Source organism: Loxodonta africana, chromosome 15 (genome assembly GCF_030014295.1).
Source record: "Loxodonta africana isolate mLoxAfr1 chromosome 15, mLoxAfr1.hap2, whole genome shotgun sequence".
NCBI lineage: Eukaryota > Metazoa > Chordata > Mammalia > Proboscidea > Elephantidae > Loxodonta > Loxodonta africana.
The window spans coordinates 25,599,054-25,613,907 of NC_087356.1; the positions used below are offsets into that span (position 1 = coordinate 25,599,054).

At 44.1% G+C, this 14,854-nt stretch overlaps 1 protein-coding gene across 1 annotated transcript; it reads right to left on the reverse strand.

The window, feature by feature from the left end:
* Positions 1–5,686: 5,686 nt before the first annotated feature.
* Positions 5,687–11,344, reverse strand: FIGLA (folliculogenesis specific bHLH transcription factor). Its single transcript, XM_023552528.2, has 3 exons — positions 11,111–11,344; positions 7,583–7,735; positions 5,687–6,004 (listed from the first exon to the last, which is right to left on the reverse strand). The coding sequence occupies exons 1-3, from the start codon at positions 11,342–11,344 to the stop codon at positions 5,687–5,689; spliced, it is 705 nt and encodes a 234-aa protein (XP_023408296.2).
* Positions 11,345–14,854: the final 3,510 nt, after the last annotated feature.

Here is a 14,854-nt window from a genome sequence, read left to right on the forward strand (position 1 = left end):
TGCCAATTCAGTTCCCAAGCGAATCTGCTCTGGCCCCAGAAGTTAGTCTCCGTCCCTGCCATCAGCAGATTCTTATGTGCTTCATTTGGGATTTTGCCTTCCAGGAATGTTGTTGATCTTGCACAGCCTGTTCTGACTCATCCCTCCACCCCCAAAATGCCCACCCCTGCCAGCACCAGGATTCCAATTGCCCAGATCTTCTGACAGGAAGAAGGGAGGCCACTCTACAAACTGATGTTGGCCATAACCTGCCTCCCAAGCTCTAAGCCCCTCCTCATACAGTATTTCAGTCCAATGAGCCGTGTCAGCTGTCACTAGGTCCCCAGTTAGGGAATCTGGCCAGGGTCCTGGAACCCTGTATAGTCACCCCTTTGGGTAAGCTGGGCTGACCCTTATGAGGATCCTTTTCTCAAATAAAGGCCAGCCTGAGCAGAACCTCCTTGGACTCTTGGACCCCATCCTGGTTCCTGATTGTAAAACACAAGCTTTATAAAGTTGATAAAAGCAATAGTGAATAATAGCTCAAAAAAAAAAAATTACATACACAAATACAGATCTCAGCATTAAACCTGTTAAAGAGAAAACTAGCCAGAAAGATAGTTACACGCTAGGCACTTCAAAGAAAAAACAATTTCCCCTTCTCCTTCCTGAACAAATCAGTTCTAACACTGTTAATCGGGTCACAGTAAGGCCAGGGGAGGCATGGTGGCCCAGAGAAATGTATCGGAGCCCAACCAGGGTGAGGACTGCATTAGCACATGGAGGTGGCCTAGCATAGGATGTCAGAGCCTGAGCGGGATAGGGTAGGGGTGTCCACCCAGGAGGGTGCCTAGTGCGAAGTGTTAGAAGCCAATTAAGGTAAGAAAGGTGCCTTCACGGAAGCGTGGTCTAGCATGGGGAATCAGAGCCCAAACCAGGAAAGAAGGGTATCTATGTGGACGTGCAGTCCAGTGTGGGGTGGAGAAGCCCAAGCAGTCAGACAAGTGTCCATAAGCCAGACTCTGAGCAGGGTAAGGAGGGTGGCCTGGCGTGGAATGTCCATAGACAACAAAGGTGTTCTTGTGGAGGGGCAAGATATCATTGGCATTAGGGCCCAAGAGGGGTGAGAAGAACAGCCATGCAGGGAGGAGATGGCAGCAGAGATGGGAAATGGCTCTGTACAGGGGAAGTCCTTGGACAAAATGGCTGATTCCAGAACTGGGGCTGTGAAAGTACAAGATGAACCTCAAATGTCTTATGTCAGAAATAAAGTGGTCAAAGAATGATAGCGATGTGTCAAACAGAATGGTTGCCAGTCTGAAGGGGCTTTCACTGACCACTCCAAGGACAATTTGAGCAACAAAATAAATAATAATACATTATATGATGATATAATTATCTACTGAATTAAATAGAAAACCACAAATCCACACTAATATTAAACAATAAATGAATATAAAAACAATTGAAGTGTTCTGCAATAAGTAAATGGTTCAACAAACTATGGTACATTCATGCCATGGGATAGTATTCAGCAATAAAAAGGAACAAACTATTGATACAACAATTTGGATGACCTCAAGGGCATTAGGCTTGGTAAAAACAAGCCAATCTCAAAAGGTCACATATTTTGTGATTCCATTTATATAACATTCTTGAAGTGACAAAATTATAGAGATGGAGAAGGGATTGCCAGGGGTTAGGTAGGGTGGAGGGGTCAGGGAAGAGGGTGAGTGTAATCAGAAAGGGTAGCACCAGGGAGATCTTTGTGGTGATGGAATAGCTCTGTATCTTGACTGCGGTGGTGGTTATATGAACCTACATGTGTGATACAATGACATGAACTATTCACACAATTGTGTGGTTTTGATATTTTAGCTATGGAAGATGCAATCATTGAGGGAAGCTGGGTGAAGGGTACATGGGACCTCTCTGTACCACCTTTGCAACTTTGTGTAAATCTATAATTATTTCAAAATAAAAAGTTAAATAAATAAATAAAATGTATGATGAGTATGGGATATTTAGATAGTTTCAAAGCACCTCCTACCAAAATACATATTAATTACAAAAGAAAAAAAAGATTAAAGTAGAGAAACCTGGAAATCACCACTTTGATCAAAAGAATATTGTTAGTAATTGGGGCAAACCATAATTGTGATCACCTGATAGGATGAAATGAGTAGAAATAACATCATGTCTATGATATCCTTGCCAAAGGTGCATAACTGAATCTAACTGGGAGGAAACAGACGAACTCAAATCAAGAAACATTCTACAAAATAACTGACCTGCAATTGCCAAAAAGTGTCAAGGTCATTAAAGCTAAGGAAAAGACTGAGAAACTGTTCCAGACTGAAGGAGACTAAAAAGACGTAACTAAATACAACTCATAATTCTCAACTGGACCCTTCTGCTATAAACGACATTATTGAGACAATGGGTGGAGCTTGAACAGGGCCTGAGGACTAGATGGCCATAAGGCAACAATGCTAATTTCCTGATTTTGATGGTTATATTGCAGTTATGCAGGAGAATGCCCTTGTTTATTGGAAATACACACAAAATTAAGGGTGAGGGGGTATCAGATTGACAACTCACTCTCGAATGGTTCAGGAAAAAAGTTCTTTGTTCTGTACTCGCAACTTTTTTATAGGTTTATTATTGTTTCAGAATAAATTTTTCATTTTAAAAAAGAATTATTTAAATGTAGGAGGCTAAGAAACCCTTGACAAAACTGAGGAAAATCCCCGCGCTCTTACCGTCAGGTCTTGGAAGACAAGCATGAGGTCAAGGATGCTTGACAGAGTTACAGACTCGTACAGAAATCTCAAATACTAGATCCAGTCTTTGTTCATTCCCAGAATTAGCATACTCTACCAATTAATCACTTAAACTTGGTTAGATAAAAGATTAAAAATTGAGTGTGTCTTGTTCCCTCTTTTTTAAAAGACAATTCCACTCAGAACTTTCATTTTTTACTTAAAACTGTTAGTCCTCATTTAAATTGCTTTACTACAGATGGCCTATTCTCAGGGTTGATTATCCCTGGAAACAAGGACCCCCAGGACATCCTGGCTGCTGTTGCAGAGAGCAGGCCTGCTGGGCTACTGCTTAGGTTCCTCACCCAACCCAGGCCCTACAGGACTGGCAAGAAGGTATAGCCTCGTTGCTCACCACAAGAAAGAAATGGTAATACCGACCTGATAAGGATTTTGTGGTGGTTGTTAGGTGCCGTCGAGTCAGTTACGACTCCCAGCAGCCCCACGAGCAACAGAACGAAGTACTGCCTAGTCCTGAGCCACCCTCACAAACGTTGCTATAGGATTGGTAAGGATTGGTGAGGACTAAATGCAATAAGATCCTTACCTTAATATCTAGTACATAATGAAAACCAACATTTGTAGAAGCATTATTATTATTAACTCACACAGCCAAGCTCAAGGTTCATCTTGGGTCATTTCTTCACTCTTTCTGTGTGCTCAGAGCTGATATAGAGTCATGTCAGCTAATGTACTAGCCTGTTGTCAAGTTGATTCTGGCTCATAGCACCACCAGGGGTCCAGCTTATGTACTAGCAAGAGGAATTCTGTCCCTAAGAGCTGACTGGACCTCTGGTGGCGACATGGTTAAGTGCTATGGCTGCTAACCAAACGGTCAGCAGTTCGAATCCGCCAGGCGCTGCTTGGAAACTCTATGGGGCAATTCTACTCTGTCCTCTAGGGTCACTATGAGTCGGAATCGACTCGATGGCACTGGTTTTGGTTTTTAAGGGCTGACTGGACCCCTGGTGGCGAGTGGTTAGAAGCTCAGGCTGCTAACCAAAAGGTCAGTAGTTTGAATCCACCAGCTGTTTCTTGGAAACCCTATGTGGCAGCTCTACTCTGTCCTAGAGGTTTGCTACGAGTCAGAATCGACTCAGTGGCACACAACAAAAACAAGGGCTAACTGGCTAGGAAAGGTTTATGTCCCAAATGGCCAGAATGTGACAATCTAGACTGAGCATAGCAGGATCCTTAGAAAACAGTTATCAAAATCAGAAATGAGAGCCAAGGCTGGCCACCCAGCAGGAAGCCTAAAGATCTCAAGCTGGAGTGGAGCTTTGGTGGAAGCCAAGTGAGAAAATCCAAAGCAATTGCTACAAGCAGAGCTGAAGTATCTATGGCTTATTATTGATTGCTCGCTAATCAATATTGATTTCTCATGGTGAGTCAAGCAAATTTAATAATACCTGTTCCCCTACAGCTGCTAACCAAAAGGTCAGCAGTTCGAATCTACCAAGCACTCCTTGGGAACTGCATGGGGCAGTTCTACTCTGCCCTAAAGGGTTGCTATGAGTCAGAACCAACCTGATGGCAACAGGTTTTTTTTTTTTTTTTTTTTGGTTCCAATGGAACATTGACATGCCAGGTACTGTGTTAGACAATTTACTGACAAGACGTCATTTGAAACTCACAGACATCTTATGTGTGAGGTAGGTATAATTATCATTCCCATTTTATAGATGGGGAAATTGATGATCAGAGAGATTAAGTAGCTCACCCAAGGTCATACGGCTAGCAAGTTTGGTTTGAACCTCCGTAGTCTGCTCCCAGCCCAGAGCTTACACCCAAGCTACTGAGGCAGGCAGCCTCCGAGTACAACCCTTCTGAGAGACACCTGCTCTGGTTTACCCTCCTACACAGAGCCAAAACAGCTGCACGTTCTTCTAAAATCGTCCTTGACAAGATAACCACAGAATGGGCCATAGATGGTCTCAACCCACCTCTGAATACAGACTTTACATCCTAATGAAAGAAAATCAAATTCTTCCTCCATCTTGGGGATCGAACCCTTGTCTAAAGAAAATGCATAATCATCCCCAAGCTCTGAGCACCTGCATGAAGGTCAATCCTGAATATTCGTGATGAATTTGCATTTCCTTGTCTGCTCTCTGTAAAAGCCCACCTCCCCAAGATGCCTGTGAGCAGTCTTGGAGGCAATAGCCTCAGATTGTTCCTTTCCTTGTACAATGAAATAAAAGGTGTCTTTCTGATCTCCCACCTCGGCCTCTTGTTTATTGGCTGTAACAAGTCACGCCAAGCAAAACCTGGGTTTTTCACCAGGCAACACTACTATTCTAAATCTCTTCCCACCATCCATCATTTATGGCTCCACAGGGTTCTCCTCCCCCTTACATAACCTGCTTGTTAAATTCACTTGGTTCCCCATTCCTACAAACCTTTCTTGTTTCAATAGCCATCATGTTGCAGGGTCTCATTTGTGTAACACTGAGCCATAGTGAGGGCAACAAAGTCCAACCTTCTAGCTTTAGAGAACCATGTTGCTCTTCCAGGTGCCTTGTCAGTTTAGCAAAATAATAAGAGCTGCTACAATAAACTCCTTTGTTATTATTGAGAAAATAAGTAACAACGCTGTCTGCCAACAGCCCCAACAACCACTGCCATCATGTATCTTTATGTATGGCCAGCTACTTTTTTTTTTTTAATTATCACCACAGAAGTCCAGAAAATCTTAGAATGTATTAATTAGAGTCATTAAAATATAAACTCAAGTCTGTGGGGGGTGATTCTGAGGAAGTTTTCCCTCCACTTGAACATCTTGCCAACTAATTTGGAAACATAATAATAGAAATAATAGATTTCCAGACAAGCAAGCCACACCTTCCCCAGAGAGGTGCTGTCAAAAAAAAATTATCTTGTTCTAATCATGTTTTAGCATGGAGATGCCATGCCTCGAGGTATACATTCTGAGTTTTTTTGACATCATTGTGGATAGTTAAGAAAGAATACTTTACCGAACTCCTGATGGGGGAGATAACAACTCCAGTTGTAGACATCATACTCTGGTGACAAGTGTAGGTCCACTCACCACTGCCACCATCTGCCCAGGGCCCTTCCTCCTCTTTCTTCAAGCCTATGGCACAGTTGGTATGTTGGGTGATGTTTCTCGATAGCTCTCTAACCAAGGACACATGTGGCTCAGAAGTGTTGTTGCTGTAGTTCTGATCATCTGTATCTTGTTTCTAGAAACCGTATTTGTCAGACAGTATGACAGTCAGAGGATTAAGATTTAAAATATACTTCTAAGTTTTAACTGATGAAGTTTCATTTAAGTGATAAAGGCAAGGTTTAAGTTATTACGGAGTGAAGAGTATTGTTAAATAGACCTTAACCTTAAAATGTTCTGCAGGGGTCAGCATTAAAAGGACTATGGCATGGAACAGATCCTGTATTTTATAATGAATGCGGAACAGGAAAAAGTACTTCTGTTACACAATTAACAGGCAAGGAAAAACTAAGGCAGCCACCTGCACGTGCCCATGCCACAACGCAACTGTCTAATTTGGCCACTAGAACAATCCGTCCACCTTTGCAGGATGTACTCACCCAGCAGACTCCTGACTAGGACTATTGGACAAGTAAGTAGAACAAAAAAACAATTCTTTAGCACCACCATATACCTGGCTCAGTTTGCCCTAGGTTCCCAGAATGATTCTGCTCCTTTTCTATCTTTCCTTCTCTTCGGTCCTTAAACGCGATCACATCACTACTTCCTTTGATCTAACGGCTTCCCTTTCTTCCATTCTTTTGATCCCTTTTTCATTTCTCAGATTTCCAAGTTGAATGGGCTTGAAGTTTGCCAATTCCCTCTATTTGACTCCAAATCTTAATAATGTTCCCTCAAACCCCTACAAGTTGACTTCTAGCTTTCAAGTGCTAGATCTAGTTGCCTCCCCCTGGCCTTCCTTGGTCTCTCTGTAGCTTCTGACGCTACTTCCCACCCTTGGTTTCTCAGGACCCCGCTCTGTGGCGTTATGACCCCATCTTACTCCTTCCTTCCAACTTCTCTCTGATGGCACCTTCTTCCTCTTGCCAACAGGTGTCCCAGAGGACTCACTTCTAAGGCCCCTACTCCTGTCTCTTTACATCCTATCTCCCCTGGTGATTGATCCATTTTCATGCCTTCGATGTTTACTTCTCCATAAAACGCCAGCATGGACTAACCCTCCCCCCGCAACAGTGGTGTTACTATGGTCCCTCAGTTTGCAAGGCAGGTTCATTTACATTGTTCACCTGAATGGTCACAAATTCCTGTGAGACTGGTATTATCAGGCCTCTGGCTGAGCTCTCCAGCAGAAGTGATTCCCCAGGGAGGGCTTATGGGTGGGCCCCTTAGAGAAAGAAACACCTCTTCCTTTCTGTGTCCTGTCTGATGTGTGCCCTATTAAAGGGCAACAAACACCACAGAGCATTTTAGAGAAGCCTCCCCTCATGCCTCACCTGTCAGAATCCTATTAAAGATTCAGCAGTTAGGGTCTAGGTGTCCCTGAACTTGTTTGCTCAGAAGCGTATAGATGGTTAGGAACTTGACTCCAAAGCTCATACAGACCTGGATTCAAACCCCAACCCTGACACCTTAGCTGTGTGTGGTCTTTAACTCTATTTTGCTTTCATCCTCTATAAATAAAACGGGGATCATAAATAGCTCAGGGTCATTATAAACACTAACTGGAAAGTACATGTAAATTGTTTGTCAAGTGCCTGGTACATAGAGAGGCTCAATAAATTGTGACTATTGTTTGAAATTCTTAAACCTTTACCTCAGAGTCTTTGGTTTCTTCCAAAACATCACTGAGAACTTGTATGTACTCAGTTGCACCTTTAAGGATATCAACTTTGCTAGGTTTCCTGCTTTGTGGAAGAAAGGGCACAAGTGCCTTCAGTTTGGCAAAGCCATGATTGAGGTTTTTTATCTAGAAAACAAAAAGGCACAATGACACAAAGAAAAGCTAATTTATATGGATATCCCCTCAAACCACAGAAGGGGTTGTGAAGGCATGTTTCTTTTATCTAGGTGGCAAATCTAAACAGCATACACAAAGAGTTGTCCTTCCACTGGCAGAGCAGTTCATGGCAATGAAGAAGGGGTGGCATAAGCTTGGCACAGTCAGTGGTTGGGCTGGAAGGTTTACCCACATTGGCACTGACCTCCCCTCCTCCTCCTTTGAGAGATTACTTACTGCATTGTAATGTAGCAGCAATAGGAAAAAAAAGTAGTGGTTAATAGCTCTGCATCAACTACACCCAGGGTTAAAACCCTGCTCCACCATCTGCTGGAAACCCCGGTGACGTAGAGGTTAATTGCTACGGCTGCCAGCCAAAAGGTTGGCAGTTCAAATCTACCAGGTGCTCCTTGGAAACTCTATGGGGCAGTTCTACTCTGCCCTATAGGGTCACTATGAGTCAAAACCCACTTGACGGCAATGGGTTTGGTTTTTGGTTTCCACCATTTGTTAGCTTTACAAGAGTGTGTGGGATACTAAATATCGCTAAGCTTCAGTTTGTTCATCTGCAAAGTGGGAAATACCCATCTTGTAGCTTTGTGGTGATTAAGCGGTACAATGGACACACAAAACACTTCACCCTGACACACAGAAGTCCTCGATAAGTGCTACTGATGATGATGATGAAAAAATGTACAAACACTTGTCCGCTCAAGCACTGTGCCATAAACCCTTCGATCTCTTTCCTAGCTGAGTTAATGATATGCAGTCAAGTATTAGAGTCCAAAGAGTCAACACGTTGGCGAGACTTGAAAGGTAGAGGGCAACTTCTCATGTTTTTTGTTTGTCAAACAGGCCAGAGGCCCTGGGCCGTCAGCACCCCATTCTCCAGGGTCTGACCCCCAAGTTCTGAAGGCCTTTAGCTCTGGTGACCATCCCCATAGGGGTACAGGCTCTAGAAGAACTGATCCCCACTGCACCATAAAGCCAACAGACTCACTTATAATAAGAGCTCCCTCCAGCCCCAGAGCAAAGTGGAAAATGGACATAGTCAGCCAATTCACAGGAGGACACAATGACCAACACATGGATGAAAATGCTTAAAACTTTAACAATCAAAGAAACATAAATGAAAACAGGAATTAGACTCAATTTTTCATCTGCCAAGCTGGCAACATTTTTGTTTTGTTAATCACACCCAGCATTGGGAAGAGCATGAAAAAGGAAACAGTCCTATAGGCTGTAAAAACCAAAAAACCCATTGCCGACAAGTCGATTCTGATCACCTATAAGACGGATAAAAATTGGCACACCTTTCTAGAAAGTAATTGGGCCATTTGTATCAAAAATCAAAAGATTGTGTATGTTCCGTTGTTTGCTGTTGGTGGCAGTTGCCTGTGAGTGGATGCCAGCTCATGGTGACCCCATGTGTTACAGAGTAGAACTGCTCCATAGGGCTTATTTGGGCTGTAATCTTTTTTTTCTAATCTTTACAGGAGAAAATTGCCAGGCCTTTTCTTTCACAGTACCACTGAATGATCTTGAACCACCAGCCATTTGTGTCACCTAGGGACCTTGTATATTTCCTACATCCCAGTAATTCCCAGCATTTTATTCCAAAGCAATTGTCAAGACATGCACATAGGTTTATGTACCAGCAAAAAAGCTGCGAACAGTGTACGTGCCCAACAACAGGAGACTGGATAAATTATGTTTCATCTAGATGACAGACTTCAGTTAATTGTTGCTCTTTGAAACCCAAAACTCATTGCTGTCACATCAATTCCAACTTATAGCAACCTTATAAGACAGGGTAGAACTGCCCAACAGGGTTCCCAAGGCTGTAATCTTTATGGAAGCAGCTGCCACATCTTTCTGCCATGGAGCAGCTGGTGGGTTTTGAACCACCAACCTTTTGGTTAGCTGCCAAGCGCTTTAACCACTGCGCCATCAGGGCTCCTTGTTCTTTGAAAAAAATACTTAACATGAGAAAATGTTTTTGACAACGTGAAATAAAAAAAATGATAAAGATGTACTGGATGATCACAGGTTTGTAAAGTAATATACGCACGCATACACTAGGAAAAAAAAGACTGGGAAGTTATACATAAAAAATGTTTATGATAGTTATACCTCTCTTTAGTCATTCTATGTTTTCCAGGTGGATTAGTTTTATCATTATAAAGGAGAACAATAAAGGTCAATAGCTTTAAAATAGTAGACAAAACCAGGACCAATTCTCTGCAGAAGGCAATTCTTTCCTGGTGGGAAAACCCACTTAAAGCACAAACTATTGGATCAGAATCTCATTTTAGGGCCACCAAACAAATCACAGGATTATATTGATAAAGGCTCTACTGTCTAGTAAGAGCACGCTTCTCACTCTTGCAGTTTTCCTAATTTTCCCCTAAGTCTTCTACTCTCCCTCCGTTCTCCTCACACGTTAACCCTAACACAAGCTCCTAGTCGACTCACGTGCTACATTTCTAAAGGACCTGGGGTGTTTAGAACAGCCCTCAGAGGAACTGCTCCAAGTTCCAGGCCGAAGAGTGCGCTCCCCCACTCTTCCACTAGCTCACCCTTCGCTCTCTGGGATCCACCTCTGCAAACACCTGAAAGGAGAAAACAACCTAGCTTGGGACCGAGCTTAAAGATACTAAAAGCTACCAGCAGATGTCGTTCAAACAACAGCTCACAGGACCATTCCAGTCGGTGAGTAATGGCGTGTACCCCATCTGTTCGGGAAACAGTCTCTGTCTTTCACTGACAAGTGATTGAGTGGAATCCTGGAGGCATAACGGGGCGTGGTGGGTTCCTTATTTAAAAAAAAAAAAAAGGAACTGCCGCTAGCCTTCCTTCTTCTCCCACCTATTTGCATTTATGATGAGACGCAGAGGACAGGGGAAATAAGGGTGGGGGTCCCCTTATGCCCCAAATACTCTACCAGCACATGGTGTTAGGAGATTTAATCCAACTCCTATGCCTGATAGATAAGCTTTTACAAAACACCTGCCAACGGAGGCATTTTTGAAGTTGTCAGGGGCCTCCTCTGCCAGCGTCTCAGACCCGGTTCCCGCACAAGTCCAGGTGCTTAAGCAGCCGAGGAAACCATCCCAGCAGCGCGCAAACGAGTGGTTGGACGACGGTAGAGGGTGACAAGGCCACTGTCATTCCCCCAACAAGCTAAGGACAGCAGTGGGCTGTGGGCCCCGAGGGTGGGCGGTGAGTGGGTCCACCAGGTATTCACCAGGTGTTTGGTGGTGAGGGAGTCGGCACCCTCGGGGCGGGCTCGAGGGGCTGCCGGGCACAGGTGGCCCTGGGGGCCCACGCCGGACAAGGCCTCACCCGCTCGCGCTCCTTGGCGTTGGCCGCGCGCCGCCGCTCCAGCACCAACTGGAGGCCCTCGGTGGACGAGTAGCCGCCCGAGGGCAGCCGCTTGAGCCGGCAGATGGCGGCCAGCTGGTGCAGCGGCCCGAACTGCTCCCGCAGCACGTCCTCCAGCACCTCAGCCTGCGGGGCGCACAGAAGGCTGGGCAGCGCCCGGCCCGACCCCAGAGGTGAGGGCGCAGCGTCGTCCATGGCGGTGCGCAGAGGCCAGGCCGCCCGGCCTTTCACCCGGCACCTGCGCGGCGCACGAGGCCGGGGGAGCACGGGAGGGGCAGGTGGGAGGGGTGCGGACCGGGACCACCTGCCGCCTATTCCCGGCTGGGTTAGAACAAGCGCACAAGCCCGGGCCCACCGGATCCGACTCTTTGGAGCCTGAGTCCAGGAATCTGTTTTTTTACCAGCTCCATAGCTGATACTATCTGCACCGGATTACAGCACCTGACTGGACACTGGAGTCACCTGCGGTTCTCAAACTTGATTACACACTGGAATCACCTCGGGAGTTTTTTAAAAGACCACCTGCCTGGGTACCAAGCCCCTAAAATTCTGATTTAGCCTAGGTTGAGGCCTGAGCTCCTGGATATATGTATGTATACACGTGCAAGTAAGTATATGTACGCAAACACTGAACGGCGCCACATAAACCTTTAAAAATTCATTTTGAAATAAACAAAAATTGCAGAAAAAGTTGCAAGGACAATAGCAAAGAGCTCCTGTGTCCCCTTCACGGAGATTCTCACTTGTTAACATTCTATCACATTTGCCCCATCACCTTTTTCCTATGAATATTCTCATGTTTCTTCTTCTGAGCTAGTTGAACTATTTCTGAACTGTTTAAGTTGTAAACATGATGTCCTAACATCTCTAAATACTCATTGTGTATTCCCCCCTAAACAAGGCCACTCTCCTACAGAACCACAACACAGCCATTTAAACTAGGAAACCAGCATTGATACAGCCCTGCCATCTAGTCCACAGGCCCCATCCAGACCCCGGCAGCTGTCTCAACAATGTCTTTGTCTTTTCTGGTCAGAATTTAATCCAGCATCACATGTTTCATTTGGTTGTCAAGTCTCTTTATCCTCCTTCATTCTGGAACATTCCTCAGTCTTGCCCTGTCCTCATAATCTTGGGAGTTTTTAAAGAGTACAGGCTTTTCATTCTGTAGGATGTCTCTCAGCCTGGGTCTTTCCAATGTTTCCTCATGTCCAGGCTCAGGTCATGCCTTCTTGGTGGTGATTCCATAGAAATGATGCTGGCTTATCTCCATGCACCACGTCATCCGGAGATGCATGATGCTAACCTGTCCCGCCAATGGTGATGCTGACCTTGATCACCTGTCAAGGTGGCATCTGCCAGGTTACTTCACCCTAAATTGACTCATTTTTCCATTGTAACTGATAAATATTTTGTGAGGAGTTACTGCTTAGCATCCATTGTTGACTCCTGCCTGAATCAGCCACCACCCTGATGATGGCCAAATGCTTCACATTCTACCATGAGGAAGAGCTTTCCCTTTTTCCCACTCATTTCTTCATTTTTTATTTATTTCAGATGCACTCATAAATTTTTATTTATGAGTATGAGCTTTATTTTATTCAACAGATTGTAATCCATTCAAAACATTTTTTTTATTGTGATGCTCAAATTCTCCCAGATTTGGCCAGTGGGAGCCCCTTCAAGTTGGCTTCTGTGTCTTTTGACATGCCTCCGTCATTCTCTGAGCACTTGTTTACTTTCTGGCACAACGTGATGTTCCGGACTCATCTTGAACTTTCCCAACCCCAGCCCTGGAATCAGCCAATTCTCCTTTTAGTAGAAGATGGAATTTAGAAATCAAGATCTGGATGCTTTATTGTTCATTCCTTTTGGGATATCATTGCTTCCAAGCCCTTATTGGAAACCCTGGTGGCGTCGTGGTTAAGAGCTACAGCTGTTAACCAAAAAGTCAGCAGTTCAAATCCACCAGGCGCTCCTTGGAAACTCTATGGGGCAGTTCTGCTCTGTCCTGGAGAGTTTAAGGTCGTTATGAGTCAGAATTGACTCGATGACAACAGGTTTTAAGCATTTATTTGCAAGCAGTTAGGAAATATATGTAGGTATGCACACAAGCTTATACACACTTACAGTTATATTGATATATCCATATCTATCTATCTATATAAAAAATATATAGTTTTTGAAAACATAAGTTTACATTAATACTTCCAATGCCAATCCAACACCTTGGGTTTGTAGTCCTTCCCCTTTCCTTATTTTGTAATTCACTTCTCGAATAGTGAAAAGCCCTACTCCCATTATCCTCAATATATTTATTTTCCCAATCCCTGAGTATAACTAATATCCTAACTGCACCAGCCCACTCCTTGGCCCCCTGCCCCACAGCCATCTCTTTGACCTCACCTCCTCCTCAGATCCCAGCCATGCCACTGCCTCCAAGGGAAGGGCAAGGGGAAGAGAAGAGGACACACCAAATGTTTCACAGAGGTTCCCCTGGGCAGTGGGTCTGAGAGTGAGGAGGTGAGATCTGTGTATCACAGCTTCTATGTTGTTTGCATTTTTCACAAGAAGCATGGATCAGTTTTGTAATTTTTTTTTTTAATTTTAAGAAGAAAAACCATTTTGTTTTCTCTAAATTCATTTGGTGTTGTCTGCTGGCAGGCAGATAGGAGGCAGCCAGAGCAAATGTGTGAGAATGAAGCTTAAAATGGAGATAGTTTACATAGTCACTTTACTTTCCTCGAGGGTAGCAAAAAGGACATTATTCTATTTTATTGCCAAATCCCGAATGGGCAAGCTGGGGTACATCAGGAGCCCAGGATGAGAGCCCCAGACTTTATTCCTTCATACCTGCTCCCCAGTGGTAACTTTCTGGCCTCTTGTCTATTGGATTTTGTTATTAAGCCCTCAGTTCTGAGGGACAGCAATCACGTAAACTAACTCGAACTAAGGCATTAAACCTGATACTGACTTGGAGCTGATATCTTGCCATCAGATAGCATTTTACAGTTTACACAACATTTTAATGTCTATAAATCTCACTGGTTCCTCATCACCTCGTGCTAAAGGCAAAAGAGGTACTGTCACTTATATCTAATATATTCATCCATTCAATGTGTTCATTGATCAATTATGTCAGACATCGTGTTAGCATGTGGGAACACAAAGGGCTATTAACCCTGCCCTTGAAGAGTTTGAGGTCTACTGAGAGAGGCCAACCTGTAACTGGTAATAACCCTTTGACATGATGCAATCTTCAAGTGACATAAATAAGGAAGGAAGGGACTGGTATCCTTTGTGCATAGGAAGGGAAGTCAACAGTCAAAACCTATGGTGGGTAAAAGCTCAGATTCTGAAGTCTGACATTAGCCATGTGACCTCAAACAAGTCACATATTCTCTCTGAGCCTCAGTTTTTTTTCCTACAAAATGGACAGTATCACCTACCTTGTAAACATTTATGGGACAATGTGCTGTAGTAGGAAACCCTGGTGGCGTGATGGTTAAGTGCTATGGCTGCTACCCAAGAGGCCAGCAGTTCAAATCCACCAGGTGCTCCTTGGGAACTCTATCGGGCAGTTCTACTCTGTCCTCTAGGGTCGCTATGAGTCGGAATTGACTCAACGGCAGTGAATTTTTTTTTTTTTTTTTTTTTTTGGGTGCCGTGGTGAGTGCCTAATAAATGATAGTCCTAATGGGAAAT